The sequence below is a fragment of the Oncorhynchus keta genome, chromosome 34, assembly GCF_023373465.1.
Source record: "Oncorhynchus keta strain PuntledgeMale-10-30-2019 chromosome 34, Oket_V2, whole genome shotgun sequence".
Taxonomy (NCBI): domain Eukaryota; kingdom Metazoa; phylum Chordata; class Actinopteri; order Salmoniformes; family Salmonidae; genus Oncorhynchus; species Oncorhynchus keta.
Window position 1 is genome coordinate 28,456,002 of NC_068454.1, and position 22,058 is coordinate 28,478,059.

At 41.5% G+C, this 22,058-nt stretch overlaps 1 protein-coding gene across 2 annotated transcripts in view; it reads right to left on the reverse strand.

The window, feature by feature from the left end:
• The window catches only part of abca12 (ATP-binding cassette, sub-family A (ABC1), member 12), a 94,591-nt gene extending 73,219 nt beyond the window's left edge, over positions 1–21,372 (reverse strand). For both annotated transcript variants that reach the window (XM_052493568.1, XM_052493569.1), the window contains exons 1-16: positions 21,100–21,372; positions 20,464–20,544; positions 20,037–20,130; positions 17,799–17,958; positions 16,054–16,178; positions 15,592–15,665; positions 13,846–14,025; positions 13,508–13,713; positions 11,568–11,689; positions 10,565–10,668; positions 9,450–9,593; positions 8,572–8,741; positions 8,124–8,254; positions 7,846–7,976; positions 3,037–3,207; positions 2,403–2,614 (exon numbers count right to left, since the gene is read on the reverse strand). In XM_052493568.1, the coding sequence (XP_052349528.1) occupies positions 2,403–2,614; positions 3,037–3,207; positions 7,846–7,976; positions 8,124–8,254; positions 8,572–8,741; positions 9,450–9,593; positions 10,565–10,668; positions 11,568–11,689; positions 13,508–13,713; positions 13,846–14,025; positions 15,592–15,665; positions 16,054–16,178; positions 17,799–17,958; positions 20,037–20,130; positions 20,464–20,532 (2,093 nt within the window). In that variant the 5' untranslated portion in view covers positions 20,533–20,544; positions 21,100–21,372. The remainder of the gene's footprint in view (positions 1–2,402; positions 2,615–3,036; positions 3,208–7,845; positions 7,977–8,123; positions 8,255–8,571; positions 8,742–9,449; positions 9,594–10,564; positions 10,669–11,567; positions 11,690–13,507; positions 13,714–13,845; positions 14,026–15,591; positions 15,666–16,053; positions 16,179–17,798; positions 17,959–20,036; positions 20,131–20,463; positions 20,545–21,099) is intronic.
• Between the last annotated feature and the right edge of the window lie 686 nt (positions 21,373–22,058).

Consider the following 22,058-nt stretch of genomic DNA (forward strand, 5'->3'; position numbering starts at 1 on the left):
TGAAGAAAATGTATTTCAGATAAACAGAATATGAGTTGGCCTTTTACTGTATGTTATGTGGCTATGCTCCATGCCGTAGGCTGTAGGCTTGTTCATTTAGCAGACAATATATGTTTAAAAGTCCTGTGCCATTATTTTATATTATATGACTTTATAGTAAGAAGAATATAATTAAATATAGCTGAATAAAATAGGAAGGATTTTTTACCAGTCCGGAGGGAGTGCACATATGAAATGGCTATGCTGAGCGTAAACGTGATCATTTGAAACAGGTCCTATAAAATAGATTTAGATTTATTTGGAAAATGTTGTTGTGATTGATAAACCTTAGAATGTCTTAAAAATCAAAACATATATGGGCTGCAAGACGAAACTATAGGCTATTGATGATTTGAGAAAGTTGCAAAAAAAAGCTATGTTCATTGCCTCAAGATGCACAGCTGTTCTCTCATCAAGTGATCATATTTTCACCCATCAGATTATTCTCAATTTAATCTCGTCTTCACAAATATGTCAAATTAATTTAGATTTAGAACGGCTCATTATCAAATGGGCAGGAACAGGGGGTGGGGAAAAAGACAGTGGAGAATGGAGGCCGCAAGCTTCCCACCGTCCCTTTTTCAATGATCCCTGGTAGCCTACTTAGGCTTTATAGCAGAGCTGTGCTTAATATGAGCAGCTGGAAAAGAAATACAACAACACTTATTTCACTTCATGCATCAACCACTGTTTGAGGTGCATGCTATTGCTGCGTGACAGTTCATATTCCGCCCACACTCTGCATGCCGTGGGCTCCCCAACCCTGTTTCTGCAGCTACCCAGCGCTTAATTTGGGAAACCAAGTGAAATCTGTTTGGGAACATCAATAGTAACACGTTTTCACAATGAAATACATCTTCTCTGAATGCTCCAGAAAGGAATAAAGGAGAGAGAAGGAGATGGAGACACTTGGTGGTGAGATATTCTGTATAGCTAAAGGTAATGTGCCACCGGATTAACCCTGTTACTAGGCTATTCAAAATCAAATACAAATGCACTATAATTGTAGGCTACCTGTAAGCTCCCCTACACAATCAATGAACCAACAGCAACGCCTAGGACTATTCATTCTCTCCCAGACTCATGAATAGAAATTTGGAGCATAAGCTAACCAGTCCATCCAGTATGCATAATAATACAGTACACGCTCAAAGGTGATTAGGCCTACTCAAATTTGTTTAATTTTGGAGAATAGGCTAGACCAATGATGTAGCAAGGACATCTTAAATCAGTTTTATTTAATGTTTTTCTGCCATGCATGATAAGGGGTAGGCTATGTATTGTACAATTTAGTTTTTAGGGCTCATTCTAATATGCATATGGGTGCTTTGAATTAATCATCACCATAGAAAATTGTATCCATTTTGTTGTGTTAAGGCTTTGAAACAACATACAAAACAACCATGTTTTCCACTCAGCTTCAACTTGTTTTTGAACTTCTTTCTTCAAAACTGATCATCACAGTGAGGTGAGATTTAAAAGCTCATACTGTTTTGATGGTAAGTGTTGGATGTGATTTCTGATTGCATTTGCATTGACATCAGAGTGGTTAGAGGGACAATAGAGCCCTGAGTACCAGGTTGTTAGGACCTGATGGTCATTAGCAAGTTGGGAACTACCAGAGTATGTCCAGAGCGCATAAAAGGACTCAACGGTCAAGTGGAATCTCACTTTACATCAATGATATATTCAGTATCATTTCTACATGTTGTATTTGCTAACGCAGGTTGATAGACTCAATATTTTCATGATGTCGGCTCGCCTACAGTACCAGTCAAAAGTTTGGACACACCTACTCATTCAAGGGTTTTTCTTTATTTGTACTATTTTCTACATTGTAGAATAATAGTGAAGACATCAAAACTATTAAATAACACATATGGAATCATGTAGTAACCAAAAAATATATATTTTAGATTTAATATTCTTCAAAGTAGCCACTCTTTGCCTTGATGACAGCTTTGCACACTTTTGGCATTCTCTTCATCTCAAATATAAAATATATTTGGTTACTACACGATTCTGTATGTATTATTTCATAGTTTTGATGTCGTCACTATTATTCTACAATGTAGAAAATAGTAAACATAAATAAAAACCCTTGAATGAGTAGGTGAGTCCAAACTTTTGACTGGTATGGTACATACTGATAACTCCGCTTGTGGATGCAAGGATATTGTATACTCATTTATACACAAATCTTGATTATATTATCTCAAGACAGCATGGTCATCCTGTGGTTACTAAAGGTACACTGACCATGGCAAATGAAAAAGAAAGAGTATACACTCATCTCTACTTGGTCGATTTATTTGACCAACATTTCGGCCAAAGGGCCTTCATTAGTGTGTGTACGCACTAACCTTGTCATGAGAATCTGTGTCCAGTCCACTGCAGTGATGTTCTCAGGGACCCAGCCCACCAGGTAGGCAGCATCCAACAGATTACTGAAGTTCCTCAAGGCCACCTCACCGCTGACAAAGGAGCCAGCCAGTGCATGCCACTCAGTGAGGATCATGGGAACAGTGACATTGGCGTTGGTAGTGCCCTGTACTATGTTCATAAGCTGAGTCGCCTTGGATATAGAAGGAAATTACAAAATGATCAAAGTTGAATATGTTTTAGGATATAACATAACAACAATTGCTGGCTTATACTAAAGCGTCTTAATATTCCAAAAAATGTACTTAAAGTAACTTAAGAAGAAGAAGGAAGAAGAAGGAAAATCCATAGGCTCATATATGACACAGTTTCTGTTTACTGTTTACTACCAATGGTATTCTCACTAGACCATTCATCAATGTTTCTAATGTTTCTAATGAAAATGACCTACATGGTCTAAACCATTATTGGCTCTGAGGGAGGTGTGTGTTGTTTGTATTCTGCTTTTGTGATAACCTTTTCATCTTTAGTTATTTTATCAGAACCTAATTTTCTAGAGATGACCTAGACAATAAGACACAACCTGTGAGAGTTGTCCAGGTACACATTACTTACCTTGTCAACCACAGGCATCCACTCAGCCAGCAGAGCGTCTGGGAGACGAGAGTTGTTCCCTGGGCAGAAGAGGGCGTTCCACAGGCTGGGGTCCATGGAGCTCAGAGAGGAGAGCCAGGACCACTGGCCCAGCAGATCTTCACACCTTACTGGTCCCTGAGATAGTAGGACCTATTGAAAACCAACAAGCAATGAATAAATGAATGAATGAATGTCACTGAGCTATTATAACCTATTGGAACCTAACAAGTAATGAATTAATGAATACATGTATTTATTTATTAATTAATGGTTGAATAAATCTATTAATGAAATAAATAAATAATGATTGAATGAATGAATGTCCATGAGCCATTAGGATCTATTGGAAACCAACAAGAACATCATATCACTGAAAATATAGGCACTGTGTATAACCCATACACAGTGCCTTCAGAAAGTATTCATCATCATTTTAGAAATGTTTGCAAATGTATTAGAAATAAAAACCTGAAACATTACATTTACATAAGTATTCAGACCCTTTACTCAGTACTTTGTTGAAGCACTTTTGGAAGCAATTACAGCCGCGAGTCTTCTTGGGTAAGACGCCACAAGCTTGGCACACCTGTATTTGGGGAGTTTCTCCCATTCTTCTCTGCAGATCCTCTCGAGCTCTGTCAGGTTGGATGGGGAGCATTGTTGCACAGGTATTTTCAGGTCTCTCCAGAGATGTTTGATCGGGTTAAGGTCCGGGCTCTGGCTGGGCCACTCAAGGATATTCAGAGAATTGTCCCGAAGCCACTCCTGCGTTGTCTTGGCTGTGTGCTTAGGGTCGTTGTCCTGTTGGAAGGTGAATCTTCGCCCTAGTCTGAGGTCCTGAGCGCTCTGGAGCAGGTTTTCATCAAGAATCTCTCTGTAGTTTTCTCTGTTCATCTTTGCCTCGATCCTGACTAGTTTTCCAGTCCCTGCCGCTAATAGATATCCCCACAGCATGATGCTGCCACCACCATGCTGCCACCACCATGCTTCAATGTAGGGATGGTGCCAGGTTTCCTCCAGATGTGACACTTGGAATTCAGGCCAAAGAGTTCAATCTTGGTTTCATCAGACCAGAGAATCTTGTTTCTCATTTTCTGAGAGAATTTAGGTGCCTTTTGGCAAACTCCAAGCGGGCTGTCATGTGCCATGTACTGAGGAGTGGCTTCCGTCTGGGCACTCTACCGTAAGGGCCTGATTGGTGGAGTGCTGCAGAGATGGTTGTCCTACTGGAAGGTTCTCCCATCTCCACAAAGGAACTCTAGAGCTCTGTCGGAGTGACCATCAGGTTCTTGGTCACCTCCCTGACCAAGGCCCTTCTCCCCTGATTGCTCAGTTTGGCCGAGCGTCCAGCTCAAGAAAGAGTATTGGTGGTTCCAAACTTCTTCCATTTAAGAATGATGGAGGCAACTGTGTTCTTGGTAACCTTCGATGCTGCAGACATTTTTTGGTACCCTTCCCCAGATCTGTGCCTCGACACAATCCTGTCTCGTAGCTCTGCCAACAATTCCTTCGAACTCAAGGATTGTTTTTTACTCCGACATGCACTGTCAACTGTGGGACTGTCACGTTCTGACCTTAGTTCCTTTGTTTTGTCTTTGTTTAGTATGGTCAGGGCGTGAGTTGGGGTGGGCAGTCTATGTTTGTTTTTCTATGTGGTTTCTGTGTTCTGCCTAATATGGTTCTCAATCAGAGGCAGGTGTCGTTAGTTGTCTCTGATTGAGAATCATATTACTTAGGTAGCCTTTTTTCCACCTGTGTTTGGTGGGTGTTTGTCTTCCATGTCAGTGTTTGTTCGCCACACGGGACTGTTTCCTTGATGCACGTTATTTTGTTTTGTTCCAGTGTTCTGTTGTTTTTATTAAACATTATGAAACACTTACCATGCTGCGTTTTGGTCCTTGATCCTTCTCGCTACTCCTCCTCAGAAGAGGAGGACGAGATCCGTTACAGATACACCTACCACAAAAGGACCAAGCAGCGTGGTAACGGGCAGCAGCAGAAGAAGCAGCGATCGCAGGACTCCTAGACATGGGAGGAGATTCTGGACGGCAAGGGACCCTGGACACAGGCTGGAGAATATCGCCGCCCCAAGGCTGAGCTGGAGGCAGCGAAAGCCGAGAAGCGGTGGTATGAGGAGGCAGCACGGCAGCGCGGCTGGAAGCCCGAGAGGCAGCCCCAAAAAATGTATTGGGTGGGGGCACATGGGGAGTGTGACGAAGGCAGGTAGGAGACCTGCGCCAACTTCCCATGCTTACCGGAGAGAGGGACCGGGCAGGCACCGTGTTCAGCTCCTCGTATCGGCCGGGCTAGAGTGGGCATCGAGCCAGGTGCAATGAAGCCGGCTCAGCGCATCTGGTCTCCAGTGCGTCTCCTCGGGCCGGTGTACATGGCACCAGCCTTACGCATGGTGTCCCCGGTTCACCAGCACAGCCCAGTGCAGGCTATTCCACCTCGCTGCACTGGCCTGGCAACGGGGAGCATTCAACCAAGTAAGGTTGGGCAGGCTCGGTGCTCAAGATCTCCTGTGCGCCTTCAGTCTGGTCTATCCGGTGCCACCTCCACGTACCAGCCCTCCGGTGGCTGCCCCCCGCACCAGGCTGTCTCTCCGTCTTCTCCCTACAGGTGCTCCCGCCTCTCCAGTGCTGTCAGAGCCTTCCTCCTCTCCAGCGCTGCCAGCGTCTCCCATCTGTCCTGAGCTGCCAGAGTCTCCCGTCTGTCCTGAGCTGCCAGAGTCTCCCGTCTGTCCTGAGCTGCCAGAGTCTCCCGTCTGTCCAGAGCTGCCAGAGTCTCCCGTCTGTCCTGAGCTGCCAGAGTCTCCCGTCTGTCCTGAGCTGCCAGAGTCTCCCGTCTGTCCTGAGCTGCCGGAATCTCTCGTTTGTCCTGAGCTGCCGGAGTCTCCCGTCTGTCCTGAGCTGCCAGAGCCGCCAGTCTGTCCTGAGCCATCAGTCAGCCAGGAGCTGCCAGAGCCGTCAGTCAGCCAGGAGCTGCCAGAGCCGTCAGTCAGCCAGGAGCTGCCAGAGCCGTCAGTCAGCCAGGAGCTGCCAGAGCCATCAGTCAGCCAGGAGCTGCCAGAGCTGTTAGTCAGCCAGGAGCTGCCAGAGCCGACAGTCAGCCTGGAGCTGCCAGAGCCGTCAGTCAGCCAGGAGCTGCCAGAGCCGTCAGTCAGCCAGGAGCTGCCAGAGCCGTCAGTCAGCCAGGAGCTGCCAGAGCTGCCTGTCACGCCGAACACAAGTGTTCTATAGGATTGAGGTCAGGGCTTTGTAATGGCCACTCAAATACCTTCTTTGTTGTCCTTAAGCCATTTTGCCACAACTTTGGAAGTATGCTTAGAGTCATTGTCAATTTGGAAGACCCATTTACGACCAAGCTTTAACTTCCTGACTGATGTCTTGAAATGTTGCTTCAATATATCCACAGAATTTTCCTACCTCATGAATCCATCTATTTTGTGAAGTGCACCAGTCCCTCCTGCAGCAAAACACCCCCACAACATGATGCTGCCACCCCCCTGCTTCACGGTTGGGATGGTGGTCTTCGGCTTGTAAGCCTCTCCCTTTTTCCTCCAAACATAACGATGGTCATTATGGCCAAACAGATGAACATGGTACTTTCAGGCGTTTGGAAATTGCTCCCAAGGATGAACCAGACTTGTGGAGGTCTACAATTTTTTTTCTGGGGTCTTGGCTGATTTCTTTTGATTTTCCCATTATGTCAAGCAAGGAGGCACTGAGTTTGAAGGTAGGCCTTGAAATATATCCACAGGTACACCTCCAATTGACTCAAATTATGTCAATTAGCCTATCAGAAGCTTCTAAAGCCAAGACATCATTTTCTGGAATTTTCTAAGCTGTTTAAAGGCACAGTTAACTTAGTGTATGTAAACTTCTGACCCACTGGAATTGTAATACAGTGAATTATAAGTGAAATAATCTTTCTGCAAACAATTGTTGGAAAGATTACTTGTGTCATGCACAAAGTAGATGTCCTAACCGACTTGCCAAAACTAGAGTTTGTTAACAAATTTGTGGAATGGTTGAAAAATGAGTTTTAATGACTCCAACCTAAGTGTATGTAAACTTCCGACTTCAACTGTAAATGCATATTACAACAAAAAAACACCAAGACAATGGTACTACTCTCCCAATCATTGGATTTAAATAAATGTATTAGGCTCTAATATTTTGATTTCACATGACTGGGCAGGGGCGCAGCCATGGGTGGGCCTGGGAGGGCATAGGCCCACCTACTTATTACAGACAGAAATACTCCTCAGTTTCATCAGCTGTCCGAGTGGCTGGTCTCAGACGATCCCGCAGGTGAAGAAGCCGGATGTGAAGGTCCTGGGCTTTCATGGTTACACGTGGTCTGCGTTTATGAGGACGGTTGGAGGCACTAAAACAACGTTGGAGGCACTTATGGTAAAGAAATTACCATTCAATTCTCTGGCAACAGCTCTGGTAGACATTCCTGCAGCCAGCATGTCAATTGCACTTGAGGTACATCTGTGGCATTGTGTGGTGTGACAAAACTGCACATTTAAAGTGGCCTTTGAATATCCCCAGCACCAGGTGCACCTGTGTAATGATCATGCCGTTTAATCAAATTATTGATATGCTACATCTTTTATTTCAGCTCATGAAACATGGGACCCAACACTTTACATGTTTTCTTTATATTTTTGTTCAGTATACTTCTGGTTGTAAACAGATTATAAGTACTTTAGTTATTTTTATGATGTCATTTCAACCAGCTTTGCCTGCTTTTCCTAATTAAAGCCAGTCCACTCACCTTCATGATTGTCTTCACTATTGAGTCCATGACCTGTCCAGCAAAGTTGTCAGCAGCAGCCTGGTTGGACATCAGGGAGAGGAAGGTATCCTGGTAGGTATGGGCGTCCGACGACACCTTCCCCATCATCTCTGTGTGTCAGAAATAAAACACAAGGTGATCATGGTCAATTCAATTCAAAATGCTTTATTGGCACAACATAAGTATACAGTTCCAGTTCATCTTCATTGGATACAGTATATGCAGCACTCATACAGTACTATACACAGAGTACATACCCACTAGAGTATCCAAGCCTGTCGTAGCCAGCTGCATGGAGGCATGGCCGGTGGTGAGGGCCATCTGAACGTAGTTCCAGCCAGGAATGCCCTTCAGAAGCTCCACTGCTACTGAGGACACACTCAGGAACCTGCCAAATCAGAGTTTAGATATCACCCATGGGAGAATGGACACTATGGATATACTTTGGGCTTCTTTGCTTGGTAATATACTTTCTTATGGAGTTTATAGACTATTCTGAAGCTTCCAGGTACTAAGATCAGTTAAACCTATTTCAGGTACATTCAAATGGAAGTCCTATCATCACCGACGACTACTTTAAGTCTATTTCCAAACCTTGTTGAATGACAAATAAAATATTGAGCTGCCAATTTTAAATGTGCAGTATTTGACATGTATCTAGCACCAGAACTACGCAATGAGAGAAACAAAACAATATTCACTCACAGCTCTTCCTCTATGGTCTGAGGCTGTGTGTCACTGCTACGCTGGGATCTTATGTTGTTGGAGGAGCCGTGGCCCTCGGGGGCCACCAACAGTCCCATCAGGCTGTGGACGAGGCCTCTGGCGAAGGTAACATCCCCCGGAGCAGTGTCTTTACTCGAGGCCAGGAGGCTCTGAGGAGGGGAAACACAGCAAACCACACAGAGGACCAATAAACCCCATTGAACCCCAATCTCCTTTGCGACCCTGTATGCACAGTATGTTTTATACAGTTACCACTGATCATCAAATAAGCCCATTAGGGATCAAACAGTCAGCCTGAAGAAATATATTATTTCTGAACAGTTCAGTGAGTGAGCACACAGATGAGAGGCGGCTTAGCTCACTGCATCTGCCTCTGACTGGTAATACGTTTAAAGCTCTACCCCCAGCCTCGTGGCAGCCTGGCAGAAAGGTGTAATTGGTCATCTCTGGGGTCCTGTTATACAGGTGGCCCTGTGAGTTCCCCCATCAGTCCCCATTGCTCTGTTATGTTGTTGTAGCTAGGATGTTACCAAGGTAACCCTTTGTTTGGTTTGCCCCTGTGTCTCTGATTGAGTGTATGTATTGAGAAGGGGGTAGAGCGAGGAAGGGAGGGACAAAGAGAGAGAGGAGGAAGAGAGATAGAAAGAAAGTGGAATTATATAATGTATTCATGTCTTTACATTTGAACAACAGAGAATAGAATAAGGGGAATAAGTTTGTAATGCTATTCAGATAGGAAATGAAAGACAGCAACAGGCCCTACCCCAGACATAACATTCACTACCTGTTTTCCTCTGTTCTCTGCTCATCTCTGTGCTGATGCCATAACACATTGCCACCTACACACACACACATACCTGTTGGGCCACCTTGTCGGCACTGATCCACCCCAGCAGCATATCCATTGTCACTCCAGTACAAGCTGCTTGGAGCTCAACACTGAGGTTTCCTGAACATATGTAGGAATGCAGGAGTGCCTTGTCCATTGTAAGTGCCACAGCCTAAAGGTTGGGGTTGGAGAGGTTCATGTTTGAGTATGCATCAGTAAAGTAATTTATACTATAATAATCCCATAATTACTTTGAACTAACATAATGTTTTAGGAGTAATTGTACATATCTCCTTCAAAGGGATAATTTGGGATTTTGGCAATGAGGCCCTTTATCTACTTCTCCAGACAATTGTTATGTCGCTGTGTCCAGTATGAAGGAAGTTAGAGGTCGTTTCTCGAGACAATGCTAACTAGTGTTAGCACAATGTCTGGAAGTCTATGGCTGGAAGTCTATGGGTATCTACTAGCATGCTAGCAGATACCCATAGACTTCAGTCATTGCGCTAATACTAGTACTGGCTCGCGAAACTACCTCTAACTTCATTCATACTGGACACAGAGACATAAAAATGGTATCCATCTGACTCTAGGCAAGTAGATAAAGCGCATCATTGCCAAAATCCTGAAGTATTCCTGTAAAGGGACAATCGGGCATTCAAATAACAACAAAACAGGCACCCCACCACTTTTGGGGGTAAATAGCTTAGGGATGGGGCTGAAGAACTCTCAAATTCATAGACTGAGCTATATTGTCCCTTTTAGAAAATTGGTGATGAGTATCACTGTTGAGTAAGAACAGGTTTTACATCCATCCTGATATCAGATAGAAGCATTCCTAATCACTTCCTGGTACCTAGACTAATCAGATTATATGATTTAGTATGCCATCATACAGGCTAAATATTTATTTACTGGAGGATATTCAGACACATACTGTGCTGTACTAAGAACATATTTAGCCCAGGGAATGGAATCTTTAGCCTGGTCCCAGATATTTTTGTGCTTTCTTGCCAATGTGACATGACAATGAACACAGGAGTTGGCTAGACAGCACAAACAGATCTGGACCAGGCTAGGGAAGCTTAACTCACATTTCTAAAGCATTCAAACGGGGCCTTTGGCCAGGGAAGGGAGGTTTACCTTGTCTAGTGGTATCCTGACCTGCTGCATGAGGGCGTTGACAGCTGCTGGTACTGAGGTGTTGGGTGGCACCATGATAATATCAACAAGGGTGATGTAGACATCTGTGTAAAATCATATTTTCGGAGAAATGTCAGATAAAAGTGGCCTATCTAAAGAGGTTACTGACAAGTGAGAGCTGAAAACATGACAGTCAACATTCCCCTGAGGGGTTTGTATTTTGATCTAGTATGAATGTTGGATGTAAGTTCACATTCTAGTTTCTTTCATGGTGTTCCCTTCCAAATCAAAAGAATGTTGTTTGATTCTGTAAGTCATGACAAATAAAAACACTACCTCTGTCCTCTACCAATTGACCTGGCTGATTCACATAGCTGAACTTAAATGAGCTAGTTTTGTAGTTGCCAGGATTTATTCTAGCACAAATTGTTTATCCAAAAGCAACAGGTCAGAAACTCCTGATACTTTATTTAATAGTTATTAAAGCGTTTGCATCTTGTTTTAACCCAGATGATAACGCCATAACATGGCGAAACAGTATTGTGCTTTGTTAGGGAGTTTCCCCTTGGGATAAAGGTTTATTGTTGTTGGCCTGCATGTGGAGTCTGAATTAAAAAATGTCAAATGCATCTGATTCTGAGCATCAGATTATATTTATGTCTTCCCAACTGAATAAATACACTGACAAATCAAAAACATGTAAATGAGTGCAGATGGACATGTGGTGCTTTAGGTAAATTAGTAATTTGAGAAAGAATAAGGATGTCAATAAGAGAGTCATCAGAAAACAATAGAGATAGTAAGTAGACATGGAGATCAAAGATGATGTAAGAAAAAGGTTGGAATTGATTTAAAGAGGGCCACAATGTAAATATAAATGTTTTGTGTAATCCTCAATAATTGTATTTATGCATGTTGTCTTTGTCTACTTGTGTTTAAATAAATTGTCTAATAAACAGATCTGATTTTGTTGATTGCTTTGTTCTTGGCGTAGGTACCGTACCTCTGCCATGCCAGTTCCTGATGTACTGGAGCAGGTTTATGCTTTCGACAATAGCAGGGTTCACCATGGAGACAACTGAAAGATTAGCCTCTGGGAAGTTGCTCTCGATGGCAGCTATAGTCCTACACAGGAGAGGGGAGGAGGAGAAAACATATGCCTGATAATGATTTACTCACCTAACGTAGGCTATGGTGAGCACAGACATGGAGATATCGGAGTGTGCACACATGCACGTAGCACACACACAATATTGGATCATAAATTGTGCTTCTTGTGTTATACTTATGCTACAATGTTTATTATATTCTACTGAGCAATTTACTGTTTGTATTCTTATCGTATCTTATTTCTTATTGTTGTTGCATTGGCGAGAAGGAGCCTGGAAGTAAGCATTTCGTTGGATGGTGTATAACATGTGTTTATTTATTTTTTTATTTTTTATTTTACCTTTATTTAACCAGGCAAGTCAGTTAAGAACATATTCTTATTTTCAATGACGGCCTGGGAACAGTGGGTTAACTGCCTGTTCAGGGGCAGTACGACTTGTCAGCTCGGGGGTTTGAACTCGCAACCTTCCGGTTACTAGTCCAACGCTCTAACCACTAGGCTACGCTGCCGCCCTGTATGCCGTACATACGACAAATAAAACTTGAAACACACACACACTCACACACACACATTCCTGACACCTGCAGCAAGATGAGTTTATTATGCTTATGTAATACCTGAAAGAAACTAGTTTTGACATTACTTTTGTCACAGAGAAGAAAGAGCCTGTCATTCATCATGAATAAAACACAGCTTAGGAGGTATGCATTTTTCCACCATGGTGCAGTTGACAAACCAGATTGTTGAGATAAAAAGGAATGGTAGTAAAGTTCAGCAGTGTTTGTCGAAACTCCCTCTATAGTTCATCCTGTACTCTATAATTATCTTTCTCTTGCTAAACTCACAGAACCACACTACAGGCGGAAGATTCCCCTAGGTACAGATCTAGGATCAGATTCCCCTCTCCTAATCCTAACTTAAAACATTGGTGGGGGAATGCCAAACTGACCCCAAATCAACATCTGGGGGCAACTACACCGTACACCCAGAACCACCCAAGGTTTGAAGCTAGGGTCAGTACAGTTTAAAACTCCACCAACAGTATACCCTCCATACTACAACTATCTCTCTCCTCCCAAACTCTGCCCGCTTCCTCAACAATACTCTCCTCAGAGCCTGGTTCCTTTCCAGGGTCCTTCATTCTAGTTAGTTGTTTCCTTGTCGGTGTGCTACTGCTTGCTCTTTGTGCTCTAGGCCGGGTTACTGTTAAGCACTTTGTTAGGCACTTTGTTAAGCACTTTGTTAGGCACTTTGTTAAGCACTTTGTTAGGCACTTTGTTAGGCACTTTGTTAAGCACTTTGTTAGGCACTTTGTTAGGCACTTTGTTAGGCACTTTGTTGAGTACTTTGTTAGGCACTTTGTTAGGCACTTTGTTGAGCACTTTGTTAGGCACTTTGTTAGGCACTTTGTTAGGTACTTTGTTAAGCACTTTGTTAGGTACTTTGTTATGCACCTTGTTAGGCACTTCGTTAAGCACTTTGTTGAGCACTTTGTTAGGTACTTTGTTAAGCACTTTGTTAGGTACTTTGTTAAGCACCTTGTTAGGCACTTTGTTGAGCACTTTGTTAGGCACTTTGGTAAGCACTTTGTTAGGTACTTTGGTTAGCACTTTGATAAGCAGTTTGTGACAACTAATAATAGTAAATGCCATTGAGCAGAGGCTTTATCCAAAGCGACTTACTATCATGCATGCATGCATTTTCATATGGATGGCCTTAGTGGGAATCAAACCCATGATCCTGGCATTGCAAGACTTCTAAGAGGCATTCTCTACCAACTGAGCCACACATGACCAACTGTTGATGTAAAATACATTTGATTAATACATTACCTCTTGATGTTTTGCAGAAGACTCTCCCCCTCATCCAGCACCTGATCCAGGATCTTATCGGGGGTGGTGGGCATGAGGAGACGTGGCAGGGCCAGTAGCCCCTCCCACAGCCAAGTCTCCCTCTGCACCCTCTCAAACACTACAACTGCCGTGCCCATTGTGGTCAGGGCCTGCGCTGGGTCTTTCAGCAACAGTTCCGTCAGCACCTGAGGGAACCAGCAGCATGCTTCAATATTAAACATCAAACATCTTATGTCTGAATTTCCTTCCAAGTCTTGTTTGTCACTGTTGGAACAGTGAGGAAGAGGAAATTTGAGAGCACACACACATACACACACCTGGTTGATGGTGAGCAGTGAGACCTCCAGCAGGGTGTTGTTGGACTTGCAGAAGGTGACCAGTCCATAGGTGAGGGGGTCAACGGAGGACATGGAGGACACGTTAAGGACCATCAGGGAGAAGGAGCACAGAGACTTCTTCAACAGGTTCACTGAATCCAGCATCACCTCCAGCGCTTCCTGCTCGCTCGCACAGGGTAGAAGGATGGCACATAGGTATTTGGAATGAGTTATATATACAGAACATCATCTCAATACAAACCATTTTCTTAACATAATCACTGTCGAAAAAGATTGTTCTGAATAACCTATGTCGTGGAAATTTCCTCTATTTACCTCATCATGGGAGCAAACCACACACACACGTCAGAGTTAGTTATAAAAGTCCATCTTTAATTATATGAGCTCTATCACAATCCTGTGACTCTTAGATAAATTCAGTGTCTCCCAGTGAATTCTCTGAGAGCCCCTTACAATGCAACTGAGTTCCTTTAATAGCAAAGACACACATAGTCAGACAGCATAGACATAATTCATCGTTCAGCTTTGTCTCCTTTCCCAAACTCCAGAACCCCAGAACCATAAACCAAATCCTCCATATCAACAGGCATATATCAAATTGTCATTTAGATACAACCCACTCTAAATACAAACTCCCGGACAAACTCACGGAGAGGAGAATGAGGCTATAGGTTAAGATAGAAACAACATTAGAGGGAGCATAGAATGATTCCAGACACTGCAACCCTTCTTTCCCCACTAGAAATAGGTAGGGAGTAAAAGATATGTTTACACATGATGACACTTTGACCTCTCCCCTCTCTGTGGCCCATGCAACTTAGTCCTGACATAGAACAGATAACTGCCAATGGCCACCACTATAGTACAACAAAATACATTCTTATGAGAAATAACTCATAAGCATATCATGAAAATAACACATCTTATCTATGTTACTGAACTAATTCTGATAATTCCACAACACCTAAGACAATAGACTACACCCATATAACTGTTCAAACAGGCTAGAATACTCTTGTGATTGATTTATGGGTTGCCATATTTGTCCTTCTTTCCAAACATTACAGACCTACACTACATCTAACATTGCAGGGAAATGAACACTGTATAACCCTTGTACAGAGTACTCCACACCATAGACACTTCCAAACAAATACATCTGTAATAGAATTAGTATTTCAAACGAGATTACTGGAGGGTAGCAATTATATTAGAAGTATTACAGTTTACTACTGTTCCACCTCAGTCATGATGATATCTAACCCAAAGGACAAAGTTAGCCATCCATGTTATCTACAATAAGAAGAGATGCCTCAGGTGTCAATATGACCCCAGAAAAAAATTACTTGATTACAATAGCCTCTGTCCAAAACTGTATTCGATTTAGATACTGTCAGGCCCGGGCAGAGGTTACTTTTTTATTTTGGATACTTATACATATACATTACCAGTCAAAAGTTTGGACACAAGTTTGGAAAAGTATTCCAGGTGAGTACCTCATGAAGCTGGTTGAGAGAATGCCAAGAGAGGGCAAAGCTGTCATGAAGGCAAAGGGTGGCTACTTTGAAGAATCTCAAGTATAAAATATATTTAGATTTGTTTAACACTTTTTTGGTTACTATATGATTCCATGTGTTTTTGATGTGTTGATGTCTTCACTAATATTCTACAATGTACAAACTTTTGACTGGTACTGTACATATTGATGATTTCCATCAGACACACCTTGTCTCCCAGTAGGGTGTTGTTAAATCCCTCCATGGGAGAGTTGTACTTTGATTTATCTTGGTGGCTGGCATCTGGAAAATATGAAGGATATAGTTCATATATAAGCCAGCATGGTACCATTCATTACACCATCCTTATGTCATTGTATAAATTGTAACAAATATAAACAAGAGACATTGCCACAGAGATAGTTAACATAGGCTACAAGGGAAACAAATCAACATAGTCATATAGAGTGTAGTATTTATTAGCAGTTCGTCTATATGTTTTTAGACTTTCCTATGGTTTCTCTAGCCTGAGTGCCAGTCTGTTTGTGCTATCATGTCAACTTCTTGCTACTTTTTGTCATGCCAAACATTGACAAAAATGCTTGGCTTGACAATGACAGTAGTTTTGGCAAGAGCACAAACAGACCTGGGACCAGACCATGTTTTTCTGTTACTGAGGAAGTGGACCTACTCAGAAACTTATCCCAGAGTTCCATTATCTGAGGCTGGTCAGATGTCTGGTGCAGCACAGCACGGACTCTACCACCCATCCCAATGTCCATTAGCATGGGGGTGCCATGGGGCAGCAGGGATACCCTGTTATATATGGAGAGAGGGGGAGGAGAGGAGAGGAGAGGAGAGGAGAGGAGAGGAGAGGAGAGGAGAGGAGAGGAGAGGAGAGGAGAGGAGAGGAGAGGAGAGGAGAGGAGAGGGAAAATACGGTGAGAGTGGTTATGCAGGGAGAGAAGGGGTGGAGAGAGTGGACCACTTATACTGGTCTCAGATCTGTTTGTGCTCTTTTCAACTCCATTGCTTTCATTGTCAAGCCAAACAGTCTGGCATGACAATTCAATAATGAGAGAGCAGAAAAAGACAGCCACCTAAGATATTAAAATAAAAGGCAGCAGTATGTGAAAATATAAATGTACCATATAGTAGAGTACAATGACAAGCAATAACCTTTACAAATGCCTACCATCATGCATAGCCTCTTCACAGTCTTTTCACACAACCCTACACTTTGACAACAAACACCCATCAGTTACTTATGTAATAGCTGTTGTTTTTAACACAAAGAAACACTTACTCCACTTGAATGGCAGTGATAATGAGGATTTATGAAAGGCTGAAGAATGTGTCCAAACAAAAAGGTAGAAAATAGAAGCTATGAAGGTTGAGGCATTGTGAAAGCAACCTGTCAATCAGCCATGTAGCCAGTTACGTATTCCACCAGGTAAAGGGGAAAGCAAACAGGTTCTCCTAATGTTGGCGCCCTCATGGAATGTTCTTATGCTCAACAACAATAGGTAGAATTAAGTGACAATGACAACATGGGCTAAACATGGGCTAAACATGATGATGGAGTGAGTCACTGTTGATTCCACAGAGGAACTTGAAATATGCCACACACCTAACTCTACAAAGCAAGACTTTTCCATGGTCAAACGTTCAGAAAATGACTCAAATCTATCTTACCTTAAACATATTATTTGAAATGATATTGTTGACCAATACAAATTCAAAACTGTACGACTAATTAATGACATTTCATTGTTGTTAATGACAGGCCATTAGCAGTCAGCAGAAGAAAACTGAAAGTTAGAAAGCACCAATTTTCCATGAAGACACTAATCCCCTCCCTTGTGATGTGATGCAGTACCGTCAAGGTGTCTCCCTCCTCTGTGTTGTGGGGTTTCTGATCTCCGACCTGTCTCTTTGTGTCTCTCTACTCACTAAAACTATACCAGATGATAAACTGAGCCTCAACGCAAAAGGAAAATATATTTATTCCTCAGTGGCATCACAATATTGATGAATCTGAGAGGAATAATTGATGTGACACATCCACAAATGACTTAATGTATCATTATATTCATTTGTTCAGTTCTGGTGGATGTTGAGGTTTGACTTTTGACTTTTATAACTTATATTATGACTCATGAGGCATTTCTGCTCTGAAATCAAAGACAGCCTGTTTCCTCACACTATTCCCTGACTCTATCCTTCTAGGCAGTGGAATTGCAAAATCAAAACCACAGCATCATCCAATTCTGATAGATAACTTGACCACAGAAGCACAGTAGTTCAGGTTCAGGAGAATGTTGTATGAGAACGGACAGTGATAGATGAGTTGAATATCCCCCTTACTATGCAAAGTGCTTTGAGCATCTGGAAAATCACTATATAAAACTACAAAATTATGTGAAGACAGAGTACCTCTTTGCATCGTGTTCTGTCCAGGATGCCCTGGTGTTTTTAGTTGGACTCTTGGAGAACAGACGAGTTGTGTTGTGGCAGGAGCTGTCTGTGTTACACATGAGGGTCTGGAGAAAGGGGAAGAAACCTGTACTGGGGAGGTTCCTCGGGGCCACATAGCCTGGGACAGACAGACAGACAGACACCCCAATAACAGTCATTAACAGAATAACAGAATGATTTAAGTCATTTGGGTAGCACTTAACATTATAACATGGAATTGAAACATACTGTGTATACAGTTAAGACATTACAGTACTGTTTCTCAGTATTAATTAACTGGTATTTCATAGGAAAGTAAAAATGTGTATTTTATAGGACTTACTTACAAACAATTCAACATAGTTGGTAACTACCTGACACCAAATACTGTTGGAATATACAGGTAATAACATGGTAATAAAGTGGAAACTACGGGTAATTATTAGGCCCACTGTTTCTCACATTAATCACCTTATAATTGTTAATAATATGTTATTACTTCAAATACCCTTAACGTAGTTCACATAGTTCTGTTGCATAATTTACATTCCATCATAATACAATAACTTATATTTGTGCAATAATTTTCCAAATGGTGAAATGATTGTTAAGCAAACAAATGTCCATTATGTCCAGAGAACCTATGGAAGAAACATGAAGAAACACTGGACCTGTCTCGGAGGTCATTAATCTGGTCACTCACATGATCAAAAGGTTACACAAACATGACTAAGCAATATCAAACACATATACAGTGAACGCTAACCTGATTATTTGGATTGGTAATGAATATGGAGAAATGTAATCATCTATATTACTAAAAATACTGATCTCATCATTTGACCAGCCCATCACTAATAAAAACTGATAATACAGCAAACACTATGAGAATATGACTTGATGGAGGACATAGGACATTCCGAGCAATGAAGCACAGAAGATGGTGTCTTTCATTTCATCTAACCTCAGTCAACAAACATTCCATCCAATCTCTGGAGCACCCACACATCACCACACTGGAAACAATACAGGCCTCTGAATGATCTCTGTGGTGTCAAGTCATTTAGGGCAAGGGTCACTATCATCAACCCTCCCTGCCCTGGCATTGACAGACAAATTATACTTTGTCTGTCAACTCTACAAAGCTAAAATAATTGAGAGTGGCAGGTGGAAAATCCTATTTGATAATTACAGATGGGGGGGAAATCAATACAGTTTCATATGTGGATATTATTTTGGGGGCAATATCGCAATATTATTTTTGCGCTAGTTGGCTGTACCTGCACCAAAACTCCAGTATTTTTCCTTCATAGCTTGTTCTCCATCTTCTTTCTGAATGGGGAGCCAATTTGTTTTCAGCACTTTTATTTCCATGACTGATCATAACTAGATTTCTCATGGCTCTCTCTTGTCCCTCTGCAGTAGACATGTGGTCAGCAATATGTTCAGAACATCGAATCACAATAAAATCACAGTATCAAATTGCAATACATATAGAATCGTGAGAATCATAAGAATCACAATACATATTGTATCGGCAGCTAAGTATCGTGATAATATCGTATCGTGAGTTCAATGGCAATTCCCAGCCCTACCGATTATGCATCTTAAATGTAAGTTATTTTGGTCATGCTTTGTTGACTTAAAACTGGACAGAAACAACACAATTTACTGGTATTGCTATACGAAAGCCCATAGACCAATCATGATGGCATCTCAACTAACACAATTTGGTCACTCCTATTTGTGTTGTTAGTGTCTTTTATTTGCTGAATCACATGATGAGGAGCTTTGTGAGAGGTGAGGACCCCAGGGTCACGAGATCTCCCACCTCATATTGGCCGTCTTAACTAACTCTTTAGAGTTTTACGTCAGGGAGGGAAACATACACACAAATCTTTTCATCTGTTGTTTTCAAGGTTTGGAAAAGATATCCAGGACAAAACCTTGTGACTGAATATGAAGCAAACAATGTAGTTAAACTCTGTCACTAAAGGAAATGTAATTTAACGCAGTAGTATAGTGACCACATACATATGTAAAAAAAAAAATGGTTTATGATTAACTCAAGTGAAATCACTTTAGTTTAGTATTGACTGATGTATTCTCTAATCTCAAGGAGTCATTATTTGTTTTTAATGTGTCATAGATTCACCAACAAGTTATTACGCAACGTCATAAATCAGTGCACCTCTCTAGAAACGGTCCTTTACTTACATGAGTCTTTCATCTTAGGGGGGAACTGGGAGCGGGTGATGGCCAGGATGATGAAGATGACCAGTGGCCAAACCAGGAGGGCCACAGTCCAGCCCTGATGGACAGAATGCAAAGTTTCAGATCAAACAGTCCAGCCCTAACACACACAACACCTTACAAAAAGCACAGACAATTTCTGAAGAAAGTCTATGTTGCTTTCATTTGTTCATAGTTTTGTATAAATCTGTTTAAGTGCATTGAAATTACAGAACATGTAATGGTGAGGTAAAATGTGTGTCTTAATGTGTAATAGATCATCAGAGACTTAGAACATGAGAAAATTAGTTTGGTATGACATCATTATTTATGTTCAAGATGTCACTCATGCTCTTCATATAATTGTTGAAGGAATAGCTTTCACAATAAACCAGCTTGTTTTTTTACATACCGGTTGTCTAATGACACCAAGGGCATTTTTCCAAAGTAAAAGTCGCAGCTGTTGGAAAAATCCGGCCATCAGTAAAGGAAGCTGGAGGAGAAAACGATGGGGGAAAAATGACTTGTCAAATGATGTATATGTCATTGTTGAATACTATAAAATACAAATCATTATAATATGCTCAGTACTATAATATAATCAGTACTATTTGTACCATTATATAAAGTAATTTAATCATTGCATTTAACAGACACTAAGGAAAAAGCCTATATAGGGTTTCGTTATATATTAATTTATCCTGAATTCGAAGATTGGAAAAGTGTGAGGTTTTGTCGTGTGATTTGAATGCATTCAAATCTGAGCAAATGGCTTTAATGTAGTCTATCTACTTTGTGTCTCTGTGAATATAACATTGGTCGTAAATAGTTAGAGATGTTTTTTTTAAGATAGAGAAACTAGACCATGACCTGAATTCCCTAATATAATTTGGCCAGATCTAGGCCAACATTGTTTTTTTATATATATTAATACGATCACGTTACAGATTCTCCCCACATTAGCCTGGCTATCATCATGTTTAGAACATATTCAAATTAACACAAAACATATAACACGAAAATAACATTTCGATTTCAAATAGGTTACATTTTTTCTTGATTTTTCGCGGGTAGCCTAAAGTCCTTATCTGATATTATCGAGAGACTCCAACCGGGACATCGTAAAAGTAAATCCGAGCAGTCGCTCTCCGTCAGTCGGAACAACTTGAAGAAAATAAAGAAAACAGGCTACTTCAATCCACAGCTTTTAGTGATTTAGTATAATATGCGGAATAATTTGTGGGCCCAGCCAACAGTTACAGTCCAAGGTGGTTGTCTGAATCCAAATGAGTTTGCCGTGATTCTTGGCTTCTGCAGGTGCTTCAAAGACAGTCATGGACTAATATAATGCAGCCAAGGGGCGGGTGTTGTAACTTGCCTGTCCTGTTTATTTGTATGTGTGTGTGTGTGCGTACGTGTGTGCGTAAAATTCGCTCCCAAGCTAATATTATAAAATGTTATAACTATTTTAATGCAGGCTACAACATGTTGTCTATGAAGTTAATTTGCCTTCGATTTGTGTTGTGAATTATGTTCTCCAATAGCTAATTGTGGTCTTATTAGTGAGCGGCAAGAAACAGGCAGCCTACGTTACCAAACACGTTACATATTGCAAACCACAACTTCCCACCCGGCACAAACTGGTTGAAATAGAGTTGTTTCAACGTAATTTTTCAACGTATTGTGACGTGATCTATGTTTAAAATACACTGGATTTGTAAAAAGTAATCAACATAAACTGTTGTTTTGAGATTGAAGTTTTAACCACAGGATTATTTCATTATTGTAACCCACTTTCAACATAGACAAATCTTGTATAAAATATGTTGAATATGTGCCTTTGAAACAATGTCAGATTTTCAACTTTATATCCACTATCAAAACAATTAACAATAGGCTGGGCAGCACTTCCTACAGTTATGTTGACATGCAGCTATTTGGTCTCTCATCCAGGGTTTTAACCAAAACCAGCGCTGCTTAGCTTTTATATTTGTCACTCACGATTAA